Below are 23,662 nucleotides of genomic sequence, written 5' to 3'. Positions count from 1 at the left end.
CTCATGGAATAACAGATCCAAGTGCTGACAGGAATCTACATATTTTTCACACACTTCTTTTGGGAAGTCTGCCATAAGTGCCTCTGTAATTCTAGGAACAGGTAAGAGCAAATAGCAAATATGAACATTCTCCCACTGCTCCATTCCCTGAAATAGACCTTGAACTTTTTTTTTTTTCAATATGTCACATGACCAAGAATATTTTCGTAATTACTTTTTCACACAAGTGTGGTTTTCTGCCAGGGTACATGAAGATATCCAAGCAATGATCATGGTGCATGTACAGACCTCAGGATCTGAAGAGCACCTTCTTACAACTCCAACAATCTCAGGGTATGCTACAGGACTTTTTATGCTGATATGTCCTTCATATTGCATCAACCCAAAAGTATAAAAATACTGAATGTTATAAAATGTAGCATTAACATCAAAGCAAAACTGCTCTCCTCAGTAAAGTTTGGAAGTTCAAAACAGTTATATTTTTTGAAAACATTACTCAATAAGGAAAACCTTAAAAGTTCCTCGGTGTTTCAAGTTGGGGTTTTCCCTAGTGTCTCCTGATATGCAATGAATCTTCTCAAATTCATTTTCACATTGTCAAGAACACACAGTTGATCTGTACTATATTGTCCTTTGCCTTCTTTTCGCATCTGTAAAACCAAAAGAACACATGGTTTACTATGGGAGAAGCTTCTCCTATCAGATCATCTCAAGTTTACTGTAATTCTGTATACAGGTGTTCTATGAGAACTCCAAGGTGTTCCCATGTGCACATGTGGAGCTTAGCAATTATTTCTGGAAGTCAATTTACTATAATGCACTACTGCCTAAAACTAGACTAATGGCACATTATTTCATCCAAAAATCTGTGGCTTTTTATATGGAAATATAAAACACATTTAACCTAACAACTGAAGCATCAGGTATGTACTTTGTGTGTACAGTGCTTTTTTTTTCCATAGCTTTTAGACAATGGAAGTCATTCCTCAGGCTGCATCTGACCAAAGAAACAAAGTGTGGAAGGTCATTCTCTGTTTAAGTCTAGGATGTAATTAAATTAGAGTTTAGAATGCCAGCCTTGTTATTCTTGAAAATACAGGATACATAAACTGCTTTAATTAATCAAGAATGGAACAAAAACATCCAACTGCTACTGCAAGTTAAAAACCAAAGATGTCAATGTAACTTCAAAAAGGACTTTTCTCCCACCTCCAGAGACATCTGCAGGATTTTTTGTACAACTATTTCAGAACAATACAGTGATTTGGACATCAGTCATACTGATGGTGTAATGCAGATGTTGCAATGCAGATGCTGCACTGTTACCATAACACAACCATGAATTTTAAGGTATTTGCTTTCCTAAAGTGCATTATCAGAAAATTAAATGTTTTTTTTTCTGTCATCTTATAAATTAATTATCTCTTCCAGGAGCCCAAAACTCAACCTTTAACCCACATTGTGTGCTGAGACCCTGAGCTGGCTGCCCTCGATGCCTACCCTCATTCTGAACACTGGCTGAAATTCCTTCAGTGTTGGAAGCAACTTGATCTGTAATGCTGCCCTTTCTGCTTCTTCACCATCTGCAAATACATCAAAAAGTGCATCCAAGGCTTCCCCTGCTACCACAAGAGAAGACTCCTTCATAGCAACCTCAAGAAGAAATTTTCCAATCATCTGTAATAAAAAAGAAAAATTGATTTCTCTAGCAATGCTGAAGAAAATTGAAAGAAACATCAAAATTCTTTCAAGCTTGCAATGCAAAGTTTGCTTTTTCACCTTCAGTGTTTCAGCTGTATCTTGTCCTTTTGCCAGGACACTGCCAGAAATTCCAAGGATGCTCACCACGTTCACTCTAACACTGGCGTTGCTGCTTTGAATACCAGCCTCACATAAAGCCAATAGCTGCTCAGGAGTCATACACTGGTCAGCAAGGGGAAAGAAGGAAAAGAAGGAAGACACACACAATTACATTTTCATAGAATTTTTGAAATATGACATTTAGACATTGTACTTTTACAGAACACAGGCAAATTCTTCACAGAGTCCTAGATTATGAAAACTTTAAGAATTCTGAAAATGCAATTACCAAGAAATTTCAACTCCCTTTCAACTTGTTTCTCCCAGAACATATCCAAGGCTGACATGAAGTTGAAGTTCTGAGATTTTCACAAATTTATCTAGCTCAACACCTGCTTGCAACTCATTACAACTTACAGTATAAAATCTCAGTTTTCAGTTAAGGCCAGAAAGAACTAGCAGACTATATGGTATTGTGTCTTGTATAAGAAATCATTATGCTTCATTCCTGTATTCAACTGACTAATTCATATCCACCCAAGATTCAAGGACCACCAGCTAGGTGACATCAGGAAATAAACAAGTCATATTTCTAGGTGTTAATTTTCTAAATATTTGTCATTATAACTATCTTCTAAAGATACCTGTGGCTTATTGCTATTCTGGTTTTCAAATAGCTTTCATCTGTTTACACATTGAGGAGGATATATTAAAAAAAATATTCCTGTAAGGTCCATGAAAAACACAGTTATAATGCTATTAATCTGTTTCAGCATTCACAACTGCTGAAATTTTGAACTAAATTTATATTGCTTTGTTTCAAAAACTTTCCAGCCCAATCACACAGGAATTTGAACCTACCAGAGCATTTGAGTTTGAAAGCTTTTACCTGGGAGATGTTCTTTGATGCCATTGTTTGCAGGAGAGCCCTCAAAGCACTGGTTACAGCTTCCAGGAATTCTGTGTCTGTAGGGAGTTCTGTCAAAGAACAGAACCCAGAGCCAGAAGTTAAACAGTGATATGAGGGGCATAGGAAGCAAAGAAATACAAATTCCTTAATCCCTTAATTGCTCCTCCAGGTACTACCACAACAGGAAAAGCTAGATTTTCAGAGACTGGTCTCTGTAGGTTGTAACCATAGTGATTTGTCTGAATTCAGCACTGACTGCATCTAGAGGTCAGAACACAGCTGGGCCTCTTTTTCAGGCACATCCCTGGTTGAGACACTTGTGTGACCTATTGGACGGTGCCAGCCACTGTCACCAGAACAGCAGCTGAAAACTGGTATCACATGGAGGCCATAACACAGGAACTGAGAAAACTGCAGAAGCTGACTGCATACTTCACCTCCTTTCTTCTGCCTTCTTAAGCAAGCTTTTCAGACACCCGAACACTGGACTCTTTCCAATTCATATAAAGAGCATGTTTTCCGGTGGTTTAATAACATTCCAGGAATGTATGACTCAAACACTGCATTATTCTTGTTTAACTACAAACTCATCAGTAGCAGCCTTCAATCTGTGTTCTGCATTTCTTGAGGCTTTTCATTTTCCTCTAATGGGTTTATTTTCTGGACCACTTCAGATGCAGAACTTCTTGATTTATGTGCATCTCCTCCCTTCTCATGTAAACAATCAGATCTTTATGCCTCTCTTTAACTCTGTAAACCACAGAATTCCTTCTAACCACATGTTGGTATTTTATCAGCTCTATCTGGCAGTTTTCATTACACAGCATTTAAACATGAAAAAATGGGCCTGTGCAAATTAATTAATTTTAGCATCTTTAGCTGTCTTCAGATAGCAACTTCTCCAGCTTCATCTGAGAACTTTCTATTACAAAGCATAACATGTAGACCCAAAAAACTGGAAATCCTCTCTTCAAGCATGAGACATACTTTATGTCAACTTCCTTGGGTATATTTTCATTTCTGCATTTTAGTTTTCCACACACTGCACTCAGTAATAATGTTCCCATAGACTAATCACATGTCTTTAAAGACATTGAGAAAAGAGTGTGTTTTGCAGGCAGATGCATTTTCAAGCACTAATGCAATGTCATTTCATACACCACAGTAGAGCACTACATAAGCTGCATCTATGGCTACAAATGGAGACACTTGATGGAAGGGAACTAAACTTCTTGAGCTTCTAAGAAATGAGAAATGACAAAGCCACACATATGCCAGACTTCAACAGAACTGTCTTAGTGAAAATGTTTTCTGACAGTTTGGAGAATTGGCAGCTTTTCTAGGCTCTAAGAATCGCTCTTATTTTTTGAAAACCCATCACCACTGACCTTAAAACAAAGATTATCAGAATAGTCTGAGGAAACAGCCTGCCAGGGACCCACAGCCTCAGTTTGGAAACAGGTAGGGTTTTTTTAAGCCTTTTTTTTTTTCAATCTTGGTTCAGCCTCTCTCATGTCAGTAACAGAGAGGTCATAGCATAAACAATCCAACAGAATTATGGAAATTATGCTGCTCTCATGTATAGGATCACAGAAAGCAGCTGGAAATGCTACCTGCTATAGAGATGATCCAATAACACTCTACTAGCAGATGTATGGGGAGACCTTTACAGTATATCTATGAAACAATGCATCCTGAAGGAACTACAGTGAAGACATTCCAGTGTTTATCAGGATGTATCACAGAATCTGTGAGGCTGGAAAAGACCTCTGAGAACAGTCCCATCTGTAACTGATCACTGCCCTGTCAACCAGACCCTGGCACTGAGTGCCACATCCAGTCTGTCCTCAAACATCTCCAGGGACGGTGACTCCACAGCCTCCCTGGGCAGCTCACTCCACTGTCTACAGATATTGCATATATAATATATATATATTTTTTTTTCTAAAATAGTATTTTTAGAAGAATTACAATTTATTAACTTTTCTGTTGAAATTGAACCACAACCAGAACAGGAAGCTGAACAGCTTTAAGACTTAGTTGTAACAACTTTGCACACTTTCTTACTACAAATATAATTCCAATAAAGCTAAACTATCATAAGCACAAAGCAGATCCTGGAGAACAAGGTGGTTGCTCTCTTTGCTACTGTAATAAACATGGACATTCTTGAGATTTTTGCACCAATTACTTTTGCCATAATTTGGTAAGATTACTAGGAAAAATTATGTGAAAGACTGTGCTAGACAGTTTTCACATCATTTTTTGTTTTCACATCTCCTTAGACTAGTTAGGACTTTTAAAAGAAAATGTCCCATCTTCTTCATGCTTGTCTGATTGCTGAAAAACTGTTATTACCACAAATACACTTAAGCAAACAGTTCTGGTCTCACAACAAGGCAGTGTTCATCCACTCAGAGAGTTTCTGTGTAGACCCAAACATGAAGCAGATTCTTGCACTATGAGCAGACTTGCTCAAGGTGCAGCTTGGATAAATACATCTTAACAGGATACACTGTCATGTCAGTACATTGTCAACATTCAGTATCCATATTTTGAAGGACCAGAGGGATAAAGATAGTAATAAGCAGCACTGAATACAACATCCATGGCTACCTTATATCTAGGTGATCAGCAAAGGGGGTCAGCAAGTCCCCTTTACTGAACAGCTTACCTGCTTTAGAAAAGATCAGCTGTGAGAGATGCTGTGCAAGGGACTGAAGTGCTGAAGCTCCCCCAAGACAATCCACATCTGACACCAACAAAATGCTCTGAAGACACGTTAAAGCTCTACACTGCACTGCATTCAGTCTGAAACAAACAAAAAACACACTGAGCAGGTATTTTTCAAAACACCTGTTGAATATAAAGAGGAATCTTGAATATAATAAGGCTGTAATCCAGTATGCAGTTCACAAAAACATTTGTATATCTTTATTCAAAATCATGTATCAGATCTGCCAGTTTCCAGATTTTAAGAGCAGCCCAAAGATAGACAATCCCTCTAAGAGTTTTAAAACAACTGAATATACATTAAAATAGTAAGAGACAATGAGATGCCTACTTTTTAATTAATGGCTTCCAAGATGGATTGTGCATACAGATGTCTAGAGCAACACTGTTCGGAAAAGCAGTTTTTTCAAGAATCTGAGGAGGGGAAAAAACAAAGGTTTAAGGTTTAGCAATAAAGCCCATGTCTTCCTTTTTATTTTCTTTTCCTTTTTTTTTTTTTTTTTTTTTTTTTGTTAGTGTGTTCAGAGGGAAGACTGAAATTTTAGCCTAATGTCAGATAGATACTTCAAACTATGTGTTTCAAAGTTTTCCAGATAGCAAATCTCTTGCCTGCTAAGAATGCCAGAATTTTCCTCTATCACTTAAATGGTGCAATTATACACTGGGTTTAACACAGAGTATTTTAAGTATTCAACTGTACTAACGACAGGTGATTTTCTAGGTCTCTGCTATTCTTTCTTATTTCTCTCTTTCTTATAGATTCTGCTACAGGAATTTCAGACAGCTGCAAGTCTGGAAGGCCTTACCATGAAACTCAAAATGTCTTCAGAGTTTTCACCTCACACTTTGATGTCTTAGCTCAGAATTCTACAATGCTGCTGACCTAACACAGTAACTGATTCAAATAACAAACTTCACCATTGCAACCCAAAATAAAAATGAGCTAAACAACTCTGAAACAAAAATATTTTATTTCCTGTCAGTGCCAAATACTGTATTTCGGACACTTTGTATAAAACAGAGGGAGAGAAACTTGCACTTTTACAGTGCTGACTGTTGCCATTTATTAATGTTACTTCCACCTCATTTAGCTAATACAGAAATCTGGCCGTCACTTCAGCCAAGTTTCCTTTCTTTCTGTGGGTAATCTTTTTCATGTTCAAATCAAGGAATAACAACCTTTGTATTTGGGGGTGGGGGGGGCAGGGGGTGGAATTTAAAAAGACCTACCAGATTTCTGAAACACATGACCCTTCTATTCTCACTTACATGAGGAAATTTTTTAGGTCATGCAATGATGCACCACCTCTAGGCCAAAAAAAGTGAAGCCAAACTCATTTAAAAAAATACTCCCTTCCTCCAGCTGGATTAGAATAATTTGTTTGCCTAACTTGGGATACAAAGCAGGAACAAGGGAAAGACTTTGGAAATAGTACAGAAGACAATACCTTCTTTGGAATGAGGTTGTTCAGAAATGCTGAGTTAACTTCATCAGAGAGGCACAGGGGTGACAGCAGCAGCCCACTCCCCTCGTTGTAAGAGTTTTCCATGAACAAGTCACTCTCATCACTGCTGGAGAGTTCTTCCCACTCATCATCAGACTGATCTGAAAACACAAGACAGACTTGTAAATGTAGGATACCTGTTGCTCTCATGCAACAGGTATCCTACTTCCCAACTAAAATTGGCTCCTCCAAACTTCTTGGTTTAGAAATCTTTAAGGTCTTGGGCTCTAACAAACTCCTCACAAACCAAATGCCATTAAGCCACACTTCTAAATATTTTATTAAAAATATTTTATACTCGCAGAGGCACAAATATTCTTATGAGAGATTCATCATACATGGGCATGTTAATCTCTGATATTAACAATGTGTTGTTTAAAAATATCAAAAAGATACAGAAGAAACATTTAACAAAGATTTACTAAGATTTTAACTTGGACTGTACCACTTCATTTTCTGAGGTTGACTCAAGCATGCAAATACACCAGTTTAACTTAACTTGTTTACTAATTGCTGTCACTTTTAGGCAATTGTTTCCTCTGGCAATACTGAAGCCACAGACAGATGTCCTCTGCCTGGGCAGTAACTGGGCTGGATGAAGATGTTACTGCCTCCACAGCAAGGTCAGTTGAAACAAAATTATGACAGCAAAGAAAGCTAAATCCTCTCTGATAGTCATTTCAAGCAACATATATCACATAAATTAAACTAGGTTTATAATCTTAAACCTGAACTGGGTCATACTTACATGACTTTTTCTACTAGCAGATCTTTAAGGGCAGATCTGGTGAGAGAAGTCGAGGTTCTATCACCAACAGGCTACTGTGTGAATAATCTGTCCACAGCTGAAGGGGGACTTTGGCTGACAAGCACAATCTAAAATCACCCTCATTTATATTTTAACTTGTCTATCTACATCCACAGAATTCACACTCATTTAGCTGAAGTTTCTTTAAATCTGGTTACATTTTAACTAGTGTTTACCCAAGTCCTAAGTCTACAGGTTGGACTGATCCTCTTTCCCAACAGATGAAAGCTCTGTGTACATAGGTCAGGATGTTTAATTATTGTGACAAAAAAAACCACTATCATATTCACCCCCAAGTAATTTTGCTTGACAACACAGATTCTATGAGATGTAGTAACTACAGGAACAGCCATGCACTTCTGTGGCAAAAGGTAACTTCACCAAAAATACAGCAACCAAGATCCAAATGAATGCATTTCACTTGCATTGTGCAAGTTTAAGAATTTATTTGAAGGTGATGGCTGTGGTTTATCTGATGCAAAGTAACTTATCAAGGTGTGGCAACTTGACCACACAGGCATCTTATGGTAATATCCAATTAGTTCTACAGTCATAACCTGCCAGTGTTAATAGCTTTTGCATGAGAAAATGGTTGTCTTTCATGCTTTACTAAACCATGGCAGCAAGGAACATGACTACATGAAAAGCCTCTTTTTCAGTCTCCTGCTTCTTCTAAAAAATTCCTTTTCCATCTTTAGAAAACAAAGAAAGCAAAAAACATCCCTTGAAAACCAACTGATAATGACACAAGCTGACAATGCAATTCAGCAATAACAAAGACAGCAGTTGTTGTAAGTTGACAGTGAGTGACCAGGGTAGAGCAGGAACTGGGATCTAGAACACTGGCCCATAACTATGATCAGGTTTCTTCTAAAGTTCTGTGAAACAGAGACATTTCCAGCAGCAATCCCATCTTACCTAGCACTGGTGACCCAAGAACTACAGACTGGTCAGCAGTGCTGGAGTCTCTTGGCTCCTTGCCCAGGTGCCCAACAAAGGGAAGCACTCTGCTCCTTCCAAACACTGGCCAGTGCTCAGTACAACACATCCCTCGCCAGCCTGCTGCAAGCTGAGTGTTTTTATGAACTCAGCATAATGGCTAAAGCTATTTTAGTCCTCAAATAATTTGAAAATTAAATGAACAGTTGCCTCTGGATTCCTCCTAATTTCTAGAGACTGTCTGCCCATGAATGGGTAAACTACTGTAGCAAAATACAACACAATCAATTTTACATTACACTGAGTGAATGGCAGAATATGCAGCTTATCCACAAGAGATTTTCCAATTAAAGGGGAAAGCTTATGAATTATAGCTCATTAGATAAGAAATGCAGTTATGAAAGGAGCTTCATACACTAGGTGCAGAATTTCCTTGTGCTGTAAGAGAAAAAAAAAGTTACCATTGAGAATAACTGGGTATTATTTTGGATTTTATAAGAACCTGAACATTTTACTCAGTTACTTTCTACACAATTACTCCTGCAGCAGGCTAAAACTACAATAGCAGTCAAAGCTTTCAGGTTTTGGAGGGTTTAGGGGATTAGTTTTGTTTGTTTGTTGGCTTTATGAAATAGAATTTGATAATCTCTCATTTGTTTTCGTGAAGATTAGAAGCAAAGTTATCAAAACAGGGTTTCAGAGATCATAAAAGATACAGACTATCTACCTCCTACTCTCCTCCAAATAACAGCCTCTCTTTCTCCTCCTCCTCAAGGTTCATAAAGACAGAACTCTGGAAGCCAAGATCTACATTGTTGCCAGAGTTGAATGCAAAAGCTGCCCCTACTCCTAATTGTGCAACACTTGTAGTATTAAAACTAAATGAAAGGTATAAGATTTATCTGATTTTAAAAAATGTATGCCCCCATCCTGCAATCAGATTAACACACATTTTGCAACAGAAGAACAGTCAGACCTCGCTCTAACTGAACAAAGATTTTGCTGCAATTCTTTAGGAAATATCTCTCTGGCATGAGTGCTTTTTTGTTTGCTCTTAAATGTTGGCACATACAGTATCATGCAAAAAAAAAAAAAAATTAAAACTAAGCAACATAAGTCACTTAAATGAAGAAAAAATATTTAAATTAGCAACAAAAATGGTAACCTACTTTGCCACCAGATGAGGATATCAGGGACAATATGCCCATGGGAGTTTGCCCTTAGAAACCCAGGTGACCAAACAGCAAACTAAAGGTGACCTATACAGAAACTAAACACATCATAACTCTTGCAATGAACAGGACTCCTACTAACCTTCACTGCAGCACATATTAACAATGATTTCCAGAGCAGTCTGCTGAGCCGTCAGTAAAGCTGTCACTTCTTTCAGTTCCCACTTATCAGACTAAAAAATTAAAAACATGAACCAAATTTGATTTTGGAAAACAACATTTAAGTGCCATTTAAAGTATCCAAGCTGTCAGTTAAAAATACAGTCCCAGTCATTTCCTCTTCTCAGTCCAAACTTGAAAAAAAACCCCGAAACACAAACCCAAGCAGTGTTATCTACCATCTTTTTGCTGGATGTTCCAGAGTAAATTCTATTCTCAAGGAATGTCATTTGCCCTAAAATTGTCCAAACGCCAGTCAGCCACACTTACTGGAAGTAAATCTGAAATGTCATTTTCTCTTCTGACTTTTCCTTTTGGTATTTCTTCCATGTTATCATCTTCACCCAAAACACAGTTTTCTGTAGTATCACTCATGTTTTCCTCAGCTTCTACTTCCACAGCAAATTTTAACCCATTTTTTTCAGCTTCATTCATACGAATAATTGTTTCACCAGCATCTATTGCCAATGATTCTGAAAATATCTTCAGGATTGCATTAACCGTGCTTCCCAGGCTGCCTGGTGGAATGGTATCCTTTATATTCCAGATAGTGCCTAAATATGAGGTAACCAAATGATATAAATTATTAAAGTGCTCAATTCTCAGCTCTGTAATAGCCATTTTGTAAGGACACAGCCTCCACTACGTAAAATACTCAGTGCTTATATTCTCTATAAGTATTAAAGTGTTTTCTCTACAGATTTCTATTTTTTATAACAATTAATATACTCATCTGTAATAATTGTTATGCCCACATCTTCAGCTCAAGTAAATTTCAGCATGTAAATATTTACAGAATATTTATGTGGCATGACCTTGGTGTCACTCTGTACCTGAGATAACAAATCCTCATGCAAGAAACATTTTCTAAGGAGTCTCAAAATTAATTTATTACAGTCCAGTATCTAAAATCATAATGGTTAAACATTTGAAGCAACAAGAATTCAAGGTGGAGAAATCTGAAGTAAAAAGAACTTGCAACCAGTAAAATCAAAATAACTCCTGTCCCACTTATTTTTCACTCATTTAACTGTTAAAAACTATGTGAGCAGTTGAAGTGTGCTATCACACTGAGCAGGGCCTGAATTCAGAATCAGTTTTAAAACTACTTTCAAATATCTACTTGAGTTCTGATGGGCAGATATAACCTCACAAACCATCTGAACAGGCCTTGACAATCAGATGCCCAGACCACAGCAGAGAAGATTAAGCCTTCTGTCCTTCCCAGCCTCCTTTACCTGCCATGCTCCCCATCTCAAAGCAATGAACCCCCCTGAGCACTGTACCTGCTATCAGTGTTCTCAGAAGGATGTGCTTCATGGTGCTCTCTGGACTCAGCATCACTGTTTCCAATATTTGTTGTGCAGAAGCATTAAATGAAGAAAGAAGATCTGGATTATCTTCTGTCACTGCCTGCAAGCAGTTTGCTGCAGCAAACAACAAGAGCAAACATAATTAACAAACCCAGTAGTAGCTTTTTCTCTGCTAATGAGAAAGCATTATCTTTCTAAAAGCTGGAGTAATGAAATGCTGACACAGGAAAAAAAATTCATGCAGCGTTATGCTGTAATTGTCTGACACTGTCCTTCACAAGCTGTGTTTTGGATTAGAAGACATTCTGTGGCAAACCCATACATAAAATAGGTGAGGACAATACTACATCAGCCATGGAATTGGTTGTAATTTATCCATTATATACTGACAATGGACAGCATAAAAAATGCTGGAAGCACACATACCTGTATGACCATTATGAAACTATAATAACAATAATACTGATAAAATCAGACTGAAAGTGATTGGAATTGTTTGGGTTTTTTTTAGAAGGACTATCAACTCTGTTCAACAAATTAAAACCTCAATTATCGAAACATGAAAACAAACTGAAAAAAACAGCCATCTAAAGCCCTCTTCCCACATAACCAGGAATAGGCCATTCTCTTTTGGACTGAAAAGATGCACAAGAGAGGTCAGCTTCTTTATTATGTACTGGTCAAAAATTAATTTAAAGTTTTACATTCAGTGCAAAGTCAAGCAATGCTAAAGTGGGTCCATTATGCAATGAAAGCAATATCAGTGTTACATTCATACAATTAAAAAAAAGTATCTTTAAACCCTTCTCTTCTGTTTTAACCACTTACCTACTGAAATAGCCAGATCCACATTTGTGGTAAATTTCTTCATATAATGTAACACAGCCTCCAAACATCCTTCTTTATTGAATATGTATAGGGCAGTATTGTTGCATTCACTAATGTATGGAAAAGATCAGTCAAACATTTTTCCAGGAAAAAAAAAGTACTGTAGCAACATCTTAAGCACCCCATACTTGTTATTACTCACTCACATTTTTAAAAGACACCTAAGAATTACACAGTAGTCAAAGAGCTATCCTTCATTATTGAGGTTATCATCAAGCCTGTATGAGATGGTGAAAGAGAAGCTGCAAAATCCTGGACACTTTTGAGGAAAGCTGGTTTGTGCCAGCTGCTTCCTCACACAGTGTTCAGAGTTTATCTGGGATCCTAACTACAGGCTCCTGCTGGAGTGTGGAAGGCAGCTCAGAGCTGTGGGCTGCAAGCCAGCCCAGGGCTTCCTGCAGCCACAGGAGACTTCACCCACAAACCCACTGCCAGCAGAGCAGGCTGCTGCCTCTCACATCAGTACTCACTCCACAAAATGACTGCTCTTACCATTCAGAAATGCATTTACTTTCATTATCTAACAGTGGAATTTGTGTATCTTCAAGTTCTCACAGGTACTCTCTCTTTTAAATTGACATATTGATACAAAACTAATTCGAACAAAAAAAAGCACAGGAGCTAACTAGCTACAAGCTATAGCTACTAGCTATATTTTCAAAACTTTAATTTTGAAACTATTTTCAAAATATTATCTCAGCATCAATGTCAGCTCTAATTTCATCAGTATCAAACTTAGCAATGAAACAAGCAGTTCACATTCCTTACCACAAAGTTCAAAATACAGAAGTGATTTACATCACACTTATTGATCATACTTCCTGTTCTCAAGTTCTGACTAAAAAGCAAAAAAATATGACACGCAACATTGCTGAGTCAGTTACAAAGGGTCATATGTTCTGTGCAAGATGCTGAACAAGGAGTTTATCTACTGTTCTAGATTCCAATCCCTAAAAAATAAATATCCCAGCTTAGAAATAAGACCTCAAGCCAGCAGCCATATCACACAGACAGGTATAGAGGCAGTTCCACTGAGGCTGTACAGCACCAAACAAAATCCTGTATGTAAAGTGTATCATGGGAGAAAAAATTAAGAGAAACAACACAAAGTTCAAGGAGAACTTTTGGAACAGATTTGTATCACTTCAATATTTACAGTAATTTCTGTATTCATAGTGTTGCCATTTCTCTTCCTTCAACTGGTGTTTCCAATGTAAACTACTAAGAGAACAATTTACATTATGTTCTCATATAATAAGTAAATTTTTATCAGTGCCTAAGTAACTAAGGAATAGTTACCCCAAAAAGTTAATATTAATTTTTGGAATGACCTGCAAAGGAAGTAGTATAAAAAATCTTCATATTCCGAGAGCACTGATCCACTGATCAGAATTTCATTTTCTCAGTTTCTTGTATTGTGATATGGATCTACAGGAAATACATGCAAGAAGCCACAACCCAAACAACAGACTATGACAGAACAAGTTCAGAAAAGAGGATCATAACTCAGGATGAAGAACCAGTAGAAAAAAAGAGTTTGCTACTCTTCTAAAACTAATTACCAACTTTGTGCAATTTTAGAATATTTCACTTTAAAAAAGTAATGCATACTAGAAGATAAACTTTTATTTCAGATAAGATGAGGGCTCATCATTATTAAAGCAAGGTATGTGTAGGAGCAACACAATCAGAATCAGCAAATGAATGCATCTTCCCATGCCAGTACAATACTTTCTTTTTTGCCTCACTTATCACACTCCTTTTCAGGAACTATTTAATTTAGCTAAAATGCCAGTGCTTACATAGTACCTACCATATATTCCACAGCAAATTAATAGCCTCATTGGCTATGTCTTCAGTATAATTTTTGTTCCTCTCTTTGCATTTCTTTGGAGAGAGCTGGTTAGCATCCAGTTCAGTGCTGCACTACAACCAAACAAAAGAACGAGGGTTGGGAAACAATCAAGTCACAAAGAGAAGCAAAACTAACTTTAAAGTATCATCTGCACTGAGTGGAGAGATCCTCTCATGCAGTGTTTATTACCAGAACACCTGACTAGTTTCCTTTCTTTATGAAAACTTGAACCATTGAGAGTTTTTCTCTTGTAGAAAAACTCTTACAGTACTCACTTTGTAGTTAGTATTTGGAATCACTTTCTGATTAAAAAAAATACTTGGGAATTTTAGAACCTGAAGTGCTGTTTCTTGCTAATAGTCTGTATGCCGTTGGCAACAGGTGTTTCTAACCACGAAGATTAACTCAGTTAATACCTTACTGCGCTCTATAGTAATGCTACTACTCATATTTTAAAATGGGGAAGAAACATACAGAAAATTATGATATTGCTCAAGGCTGCTCGTAGAAAGATAGCAGGTAAGAGAAATCAATGCAATATCCAAACTGCAATGCAACACCTGGACCAAATAAAGAATACAAATTCAGTACAGGTTATTCTACAGTAACTTTCCAGCTCTAGATCCAAATACCCATTGAGACAAAATTGCTCACCAAAAAAACATCAGCAGAATAATACCACAACATAAATAAAGGACCTTGATTCTCACTGACAGAACAAACTTGTCTTAACTGACATTACAGACCCAAAACGTCCAAACCTTTCACTCAAAAATCATCCTAAGCAGAGAACCTCACCGTGGACACAAGTTAGGTGGCCAGAAGCCAGAAGGTAGTGGTCAGAAATCTCTGGAATAACTTTTGTATCACTAAACATATCAAAACATTCTTTTAAAAGATCTTTCAAGTACCTTATTGCAACAACAGCTACAAAAATAGAACTGCTTTTGTACATGGGACAATTAAATACCTATATCAGGTTTAAAATCAAAACAAAAATAAGCACACCTCTTTGAGAAGTACAACCAGGGGTGTCATGATGTCACTTGTCACCATGTCATCACAGACATCAAATCCTCCACAAGCACTCAGATTTCTGGGGAAAACAAAAAATTAGTGTTTTGGATGAGATACAATACCTTCCAAAAACATTTCAAAAACCCCATGCCTTTGACATTCTTCTCTAAACGTTATGGTACTTTTTGTTTTAAACTCAATTTGCTTAAACTGTAGCTTTAGTCTTCTACCTCACTAACGCAAGAGAATAACCTTGCAGTTAAAAAAATTATTTCTATTTATTCATGAAGCATAATTAGAAAGTTTATCTGTACTAAAACATCATGACACAAACTGCACTCAAGTTCTATTTCCTAACAAAGCCATACATTTCTAGCACAAAGCCTGCTCCTGACATTAAAGTCTGCCAGAGCAAGAAAAGCTCCTCTCCCCCACAGACTTCAGCTAATGTAGGCATAGTTCCTCAGGCCAGAATTAAAGCAAGAGAAGCTTTAAGAGAAGAAGGCACTGCAGTTCACAGCTGTCACCAGCAGAACCCCACAGTTTTCCCCTGTGCCATGATCCCCTGATTCCACCTGAGCAGTGGCCAGTGCTTACCGGAGAGCACCTGCAGCAGTCTCCCTGACAGCTAAGCTGGGATCCATCAGCAAGGGCCCCAGACAGCGCACCACGTCCCGCTGCACAAAGGCTGGGATGACGTGCTTCTGCTGCAGCAGCTTGGAAATCCCAGCACAGGCATACTCCCTCACTTCAGCACTTGGGTGCTGCAGCTGCGGAGACACGGACAGGGCACGTCACAGTGAGGGAAAAGGAGCTCAAGGGTTCTCCTGAGTGAAAAGATTGATCAGGGCCAGCACCGTGGTTCCCATTTTACTGCTCCTGAATGGAAGCAGGAACTTTTAACTTCCATGAAAGCTTATAAATCCTTGACTGGGCTATGTGTGTTAACTTTATGACTAGATAAATGCTATTCTGGGTATTTGACAAGATAGCCACAGTCCAGACACAGATTTGACACTAGCTGGCACTGGTGAGACCTCAATTACCATGTATTAAAAAAAAAGACTGAAGTGAGAAGGAAAATATCATCACTGAAGTGTAACAGACATAACACATGCCTCCATAAAGACAAGCTGAAAAAAACAAAAAATATAGCCTTTAAACAAAAAGCATCTGCATAACAGCAAGAAACAAGTGTTCCCTACATTCCTGAAGACAATGTTCACACATGCTGTAACAGTTTAGGTGAGATACAAGAATTACAAATTGCAAAATTAATAACACAGTAGAAGTGCATATCCTGGAAGGCCACGGAGTTTGTTGAAAACCTAGCAGATAAACATCTGCTGAAGAGCAGAACAGAAGAGTGGTAACATCAGATTCTGCCTCCACTGAAAAAGGGGTCTCAGCTCATGCTCATCTGTGCCTTTATTTCTGAAAAAGGGGTCTCAGCTCATGCTCATCTGTGCCTTTATTCTCTCTTCCCATTTCTTTCCTAAACAGGTTAGTCCAAAAGAATAATCAATAAGTGGTGTGTTCAATGAATTAGGTGGGGTGAAGCGAGCAAAGGGGATTTAATTACTTAAAGGCAAACTGATTTTTGCTTCCGATTCTGAAATCACACCTGCGGAAGGAGATTCACATCAGTTTTCACCTGCAATACTTAAGCCAGGACCATGGCCTACAAGTGGCCAAACCAGTCTTTCTCAGCATTTTCTATCCCTTATTCCCTACATGTGGCTCTTGCACACTTGGCTCTATCCACGTGCAGAAGCCTCCGGCCGGGGAGACCGAAGGCGAGCCCCGCAAGAACCGCTCGGCACGCCGCAGGGCGGAGGCGCTGGGAGCGCCCCGCCCCGCCGCCGCAGCGCGGGCGGTGCCGGGGCCGCCCCGCCGGCGCGGCCGTGACGCGGCGGGAGCGACGGCCGGGAGCGGAGCGAGCGAGGGAGGGGCGGCCCCGCTCGGCTCCTTCCCGCCGGGGCCGGGACCGCGCCCGGGGCCTCGCCCAGCACCGGCGCGGGGGAAGCCGAGGCCTCGCCCCCGCAGCCCCCGCCGCTGCCCCGGTCCGGAGCGGGGCTCCCGCCGCGCCCGCCCGCGCCCGCCGCCCGGCCCCGCGCGCACCTTCTCCAGCAGCTCCGCCGCCGCCTCCTCCTCCTCGGGGCCGCGCTCGCCGTCGCGCTGCTGCGCGGGGCCGGCGGCGGCTCGGGGCGCCCTGCGGAACCGCCGCGCCCGGCTCTTGCCCATGGCTGCGCTCGGCGCCGGCGCGCCCACGTGTGCGGCCCCGCGCAGGCGCCGCGCCCGCCCCGCCCTGCCGCGGCCGCGCGTCCGACCGACCCCAGCCCGGCACCGAGGGCGGCACCGCGCCTCCTGCGCTCCGAGAAAATTATCGAGAGAAACAATTTCCTCTAAGGGCACTTACAGAGGCGGGATTGACCTGGAGGGTGGAAACCTGGAAGGGGTTTCCTCTCGGGTGTCAGTATCTTAGATTATAAGACCCACATCAAATACAGGAAATGTTGGTCCGGTATGAAAGTTAGAGAGTGCAGCTATAAATTTTCTGAAGTTCTTCTGTGTTCAGTGGAGATCTGTATTTGCACAGTACAAAAGAAGATAACACCTGTTTATACAAAGATTTTATTTTATACACATTTACCTACAAAATATACAGCAGTTAAAAATAATGGATGGGCAGAAGACTTACTGGAAAAAAAATCCAGAAGACAATTCTTAAGTTTCAACTGACAAAGTTACATCAATTACTGCCTTTAAAAGCCAGTCTACCCTGTAGTAGGGGTTACTGAAGTTGCAAGAGCTTTGCAGTTAGAGTCAATTTAAAGAGTTCAAAACATTTTAAAAGGCACCTTGAACAACTTAAACCCTTAAAATTTGCCAGTTTTAGCTACTCAAAAGTTACACTTTATGTGTATATCGTCCACGCCTTGTTGTTAACACTCTGAATAACAAACTTTGTTATTTTATTGTGGCACTCTAGATTTTCTTCACCAAATCTTAAGTTACACATTTGCAATACCAGTTTCGTATTCTGACTATCAGAGCAACAAAACCCACTCAGAATGGTCAGGTGGATTTAGATACAGTACAAACTTACAATTGGGAAGATATAAGCATATTTAAGACAATTAAAAAAAAATTAAAATCTTAAAATAAGTGTTTTGAACCAGATCAAACAAGAAACTACATATGACCACAAGGAAAGTGGCTGGTGCACTATATACACAACTTGACAAATGTAATCCTTGATATATTTGCGAAGTTCTTAAACAGTAAGACCAGTTTTCTCCGGCACAAACAGTCAGTCTTCCTGCGAGCCTTTAAACCAGTTCCAAAAGAGAGACCAGGAGACAAGGACGGCTGCAATGAGGAAGTGTGCTAATAAAACATCAGGAGAATGGCAAACGTTCCTTTCAATACTCTTCATGAGAACAAGAAAATCCATACACCAGATTTTACTTTTTTCCTGAACATTGGCATCAATCTGCTATTTACAATAGCTTAGAAAGACACGTAACACAAATGAGGTTTCATTTTCAAGTTCAACTTCATTGCCAATTAACATACTTCACCTGTATGTTCTGTTCTAGCTGAAGTAAAAAAGTGACACTAATACTGAAAAAGAGGTAATCAGAAGTAGCAAAAGCACTGATAATGTGATAACAAAGAATTTGGATAAATATTCAAGAAAGTAATATTGCACACTTTCACTGTCAACTGTGTTAAGACTTTTACTCCCAGGCAGTGACAACCAGTCCCATTTTAATTTTTTTGCTGTCATACTACCTTAAAAAAGGTCATTTTTGGTTTCCATGGCAGTGGAAAAAAATGAAGGAAGACAGCCCTTATTGAACATGAGGCCTAGGTTTCAAAATTAATTTTCCAGTCTGCAAGACAGAAAAGAAAACAAAGTTTAAACCCTGAATGCTGAACCCAACAATTACACTTCAAGTTCAATGTTACAGTAAGAGTTTAAAACAACACACAAAATGATACTAAGTATTCCACATTCCAGTTTCACAGACACACAGAATTTGCTGAAGAATATACAAGTGCTGTTCAGAAAAACAGACTTTTTGGATTATTTCCTTTTTTTCTTTTAACAAAGAAGGTTTAGGCAATGAAGCACTAACACTTACATCATCACAGGACATATTATATTCTGCCAAAACAGTTCGGCATCGGGCTGCTATACTGTGTGGATTGTGTCAAGGAAAGCAAGTAACACTTGCACACACAGTAAGCAAAAACTAAAAACGCAGTATTAGCACAGGCTCCAACAGGCTGCAGGAACTACACTTTTAACGTGACAAACATTATCAAAGGATACATTGATGGTGCCACCACTCTTTTATGTATTCCAGCAAAGAACAAGCCTATTAGGGTAATACAGCTAATTGTGAAAAATGGGTGATTCCAAAGTGACGTGAAAAATGATACCTAGGAAAGAAATCGGGTTATTCCAACTGCATACTTCCTAAAACACACAGAAAGTTGCTGCCTAGATCCCTTAACTAAAAATAAAATACTGCTCCCTAGCCATTTCCAAGTACTTGTGAACAATTCTTTAGATAAGCATTCAGAGTACAGTATTTTGGCAGGCAATGTCCCAGGACACATTCCACAACAATTCCAGACAGCTTGATAGCTTGACTAAAAATCACCTCCCAGTTTCATGTGAGAATGTGTTCAGCCTTTCAGTTTCCAATACACCACCTGACTGCAGCACCAAGCTATGGAACACAGCACATTAGGCATTAGCCTGACCTTACCTTTTGTGTCTCTGGGTCTATTAACCAGTTCCAAGCCCCAGTTGCTGTGCAGACTGATACCACTATCAAAATCACTGATGAAGAAAAGAATGAGAGTCATAAACAGTATACCTCACTCAAATTTAAATGTATTTATTTTTCAGCAGCAACTCTTAAACATTTATTTCCTTTCTCACTTCTGAGGGAGGAAGAGCTCCTAATTGGAAAGCAAAAATGAAAATATGCAAAGAAACATCTAAATGTGAAACCCTAAGGATTCTGTACAAACTTCCTGGACAGAACAAGTACATCTGAAAAATCTAAATTCTGTCAAGTAAAAACATCCTGATCCTTTAAAGGAACCAGAGTTATCTTTCCAAAAGATTATCAAAAGCATAGAGCTTCTTCTCTATATCATATAAATACTTTCTTTTTAGGATAACAGGAAGAAAAGCTAACATTGGTCACACACCCCATTATAATGAAAAGAGAAAGTCCCTCTTATGTGAATTACAAAACAAGCAATTTGGGGAAAAAACATGAGCCACTGAATACAATACCAGTTATGCAAACCTCATTTAAATATGCTTAAAAGTTTCCAGAATTTTTTTTTTAATTGTAACTGACAGAAAACAGCCATTTTGGAAGCCAAATGCATTCCTAAAGCAGAACTACACATAAATATCTGATTTCCCTGGAACAAGGGGGTTTGAGGTGGTGGTAGTGGTGTTTGGTTTTGCTTTCTAAGTAGTGTCTCTTTCAGTTCCTTCATTCAAAATTGACCTCTCAGGAGAAAACATACTGTTTTATGTGTTCTAAAAAAAAGTCTGTATTCTTTGAGTAGAAAAACTTCAGCAGTCTCAAAAACAAAACAAAGTTGTATGTATCCACCACAGACCAGGGATCCCAAAGCTGGCAGCATATCTGTGGAATTTTTTGCCTTCCCCCCTCCTTCAAACCTTCCTGTCATAACAAAGCTGCCTTTATGGCACACTGCTGTAACTTTTTCACCTTCAATTTTAGAGGGACTATTTCACCTAACCATGTTTAGTTTAAGTAACTACAGCAACAGTCTGGGAAGTCTGAGTCTTGAAGAAAAAAACTTCAGTAACATAATAAAAACCAGATAAAACAGAAACAAACACAACTTACTGTTTCAGGTATTTCCAGAATAATTCAGCCTTGAGCCAATTCAAACTTAACCTAATTTTTCTAACTCTGGCTAAAATATTAGTTTATTATCCTGTATGAACTTGTTGCAGAGTGTTTGAATGTATGCCACAAATTTTAAAGCAAGTCTAAATACAAATTTCTCTTTGGGCAAACTTAAATAAAGGATACACACTGGTAAATCTAACAAGCATGAAAGACTATTTATTCCTTGGAATATCAAACTTACTTCTCCAACGTCCTGTAGCAGGTTGCAAACATGCAATGTATTCAGTAAGTCTTCTTTCAAAAGCTTTGAGATCTGGGGAAGATGTGCATCAAACATAATTAGATCATCTGTTTAGTCATATTTCAAAGTAGAAGATAAAAAGAATTCTCCCATGCACACCCAGTTCTTAAACTGATAGAAAAGCCAATGCAATTATCCTTTATATGCAGCAGAAGTACAGCCATAGTAGCTTTACTCAATTTCAGGTAAGAAATAAGTGGTGGAGTTAATCTAAAAGCCAAAAAACATTCCCACTTACAAAAAGAAAAATCAATACAGTTAAGAAATCACACTATTATAGACATCTTTAGAAATAGTGACTTTGATTTATAGTAACTTAAATCGCCTCTCAAAACAAAACAAAAAAAAAGTATCACATTTTGAAATACTAACTGTATCAGAAAACCATAATGCCCTAATATCAATATAATGTCAATTTAAAAAAATTGTTGGCCATTTGCCACTGTTCAAAGGGTTATTGTAGCAGTGTGGCTTTGATGACTTTGTTTTGTAGAAAATTTGAATATCATTATATATATATATATATACACACACAAATATATGCAAAAAAATCCCGCAGCAAACACTACACCAATGATCTTATTCCAATCATTATTTTTAAAAATAGATCCTTCTTCTTATTGCCATCATTCTCCCATGGTCTTTCCACCAAAATCGCTATTAAATCCATTTCAAGTTGATACTCCTAATTGTCTCCAAGGAGCTGTTTCACTTAAGTTCACTTCCTTTCAACAAGGTCAAAATTTGATAACATTCCAGCTGAAACTAGAATTCTACCTGAAGTTTTAATTAGGATCAACTCAACTTTCAGCTAAAGTCTCTGTCAGCATCAATGTGGAACTTTAACCTCCAACTATTGCTGTATTAGTTATCTCAATAAAGCAATTAAAGAATAAGCTTGGAAGAAATAAATATATTATGATCACTATAAAAGCAGCTTTCTACACTGTGAATTTCTTCCTAAGTGGTTTGCAGGTGAATTTATGGGGGAAGATTACAGTATCTTGACTTCAGCCACAGAACAGCTAACTAGTCTTAATTACTGCCAAGAACAGGGTATTTAATGGCCTGTCCTCCACATCCCTTCTGGGGAAGTTAAACCACCGCCGGCAATTACAGCTAATTAACTGTTCCCTGACTTAGCACAAAGCCCTCCAACTACTCACTGAAGCAAGGGGGAACACAAGGCAGCACACTAAAACCCGCTATTTGAGAAACAGCACCCTGAAAGCATAAAAAAGGCTACTGACAACAAAGATTTCAAGAAAACACTCACATAATGTAGACATCACTGAAACAAAATATGAAAAAATACTTTTTCAGAAAAAAGAAAACGGAAGTTTTAACTTATTTTCAACTATGCACGCTCTAAGAGCTTTCTCTGAGTTGATGCTTTTGGCAGCTGTGACTAGCAGGGCACACTTCTGGGAACCCTCAGATTGCACAAGCATAGCAACAAAGCCCTGACAACGCCGGACTGTCGGCTTCTGTCGACACTGCCTACTTCTGGTGCCAGCTACAAAACACCTGCTAATTCCCAAACACTGGTCCATTTTAAAAATCTCTGCCAGTCTTTCGGACACTGAAAACTCCTTTCGGGGTTTTGACATTCTGCAAGCTGTAACTTCCAGGAACTCGTAACCCAAACCATCGAGTGTCCCCAGACAAGAAGGGGCTACTTGAGGTCGCGTTCTTCAAATGCGAAAGGAGCCCCGGCTCAGCGTAACGCACAGCGCGGCTCCGGAGCCGAAAGAAACGCGTCTCACGCAAAAAGCCGTGAGCGGCAAGGAGCTCCCCGAGCACAGGAGGATTTCCATCAGCTCCAGCCGAGCAGCGGCAGCCAAAGGGAACCGCGGGCACCCCCTCCTCCCCGGGCGGGCAGCCGCCCTCAGCACAGGCCCGCGAGCAGCGCAGCCCGCCCCGAGCGCGGGACGCCGAGCAGGCCCCGGAACCCCGCCCCAGCTCGCCTGTCTGGGCCGCGGAGGAGCGCCGGGAGCGCGGTGCAGAGGGAGCCGAGGCCTCCCGCGGCCGCTTCGTGCCGCTCCGCAGGGACGGGGCAGCGCGCTCGGGCAGCCCGGGCGCAGAGCCGGCAGCTCCCGGCGCGCCGAAGAAGCAGCTCCGGGCTCGCTCCGAGCGGCCGCACTCACCCTCAGCCTGGTCCAGGGAGTTCATGGCGGGCGGGCGGGCGGAGCGGCGCGCACCGGGCGGAGCACCGAGCGCGGGCCGTTCCCCGCGCACCGCCCCGCCGGCCCGGCCCCGCAACAACGCCCCGCGCTACTCG

The 23,662-nt window shown here is 39.6% G+C and overlaps 2 protein-coding genes across 11 annotated transcripts; both read right to left on the bottom strand.

Moving 5' to 3' along the window:
* Nucleotides 1-456: 456 nt before the first annotated feature.
* HEATR3 (HEAT repeat containing 3) lies at nt 457-17,716 on the bottom strand. 3 transcript variants are annotated; one of them, XM_085589578.1, is made up of 16 exons: nt 17,281-17,434; nt 15,757-15,929; nt 15,151-15,238; nt 14,617-14,702; nt 14,101-14,208; nt 12,228-12,337; nt 11,373-11,513; nt 10,357-10,640; nt 10,010-10,100; nt 6,892-7,049; nt 5,775-5,857; nt 5,385-5,521; nt 2,690-2,778; nt 1,780-1,923; nt 1,501-1,677; nt 457-650 (listed from the first exon to the last, which is right to left on the bottom strand). In XM_085589578.1, the coding sequence occupies exons 1-16, from the start codon at nt 17,401-17,403 to the stop codon at nt 531-533; spliced, it is 2,112 nt and encodes a 703-aa protein (XP_085445704.1). In that variant the 5' UTR covers nt 17,404-17,434; the 3' UTR covers nt 457-530. The 3 variants fall into 3 exon arrangements, with proteins under 3 accessions (XP_085445704.1, XP_085445703.1, XP_021391806.3); XM_085589577.1 differs by lacking the exons at nt 14,617-14,702; nt 17,281-17,434 and adding an exon at nt 17,579-17,716 and having other exon boundaries at nt 14,101-14,213; XM_021536131.3 differs by lacking the exon at nt 14,617-14,702 and having other exon boundaries at nt 14,101-14,213.
* CNEP1R1 (CTD nuclear envelope phosphatase 1 regulatory subunit 1) lies at nt 17,607-23,633 on the bottom strand. 8 transcript variants are annotated; one of them, XR_014957880.1, is made up of 7 exons: nt 23,349-23,633; nt 21,322-21,393; nt 19,944-20,017; nt 19,502-19,611; nt 19,311-19,365; nt 18,958-19,058; nt 17,607-17,744 (listed from the first exon to the last, which is right to left on the bottom strand). XR_014957880.1 is itself a non-coding variant. In XM_085589580.1 (6 exons), the coding sequence occupies exons 1-6, from the start codon at nt 23,551-23,553 to the stop codon at nt 19,017-19,019; spliced, it is 558 nt and encodes a 185-aa protein (XP_085445706.1). In that variant the 5' UTR covers nt 23,554-23,633; the 3' UTR covers nt 17,780-19,016. The 8 variants fall into 8 exon arrangements, 3 of the variants coding, with proteins under 3 accessions (XP_085445706.1, XP_021391805.1, XP_085445707.1); XR_014957879.1 differs by lacking the exon at nt 17,607-17,744 and adding an exon at nt 17,780-18,531; XR_002465896.3 differs by lacking the exon at nt 17,607-17,744 and adding an exon at nt 17,780-18,531 and having other exon boundaries at nt 23,529-23,633.
* Between the last annotated feature and the right edge of the window lie 29 nt (nt 23,634-23,662).

Source organism: Lonchura striata, chromosome 11, assembly GCF_050655825.1.
Source record: "Lonchura striata isolate lonStrDom1 chromosome 11, ASM5065582v1, whole genome shotgun sequence".
In the NCBI taxonomy this organism is placed as follows: Eukaryota; Metazoa; Chordata; class Aves; order Passeriformes; family Estrildidae; genus Lonchura; species Lonchura striata.
Note: the sequence above shows the minus strand (reverse complement) of the source record. Positions and strands in the feature narration are given on the sequence as shown.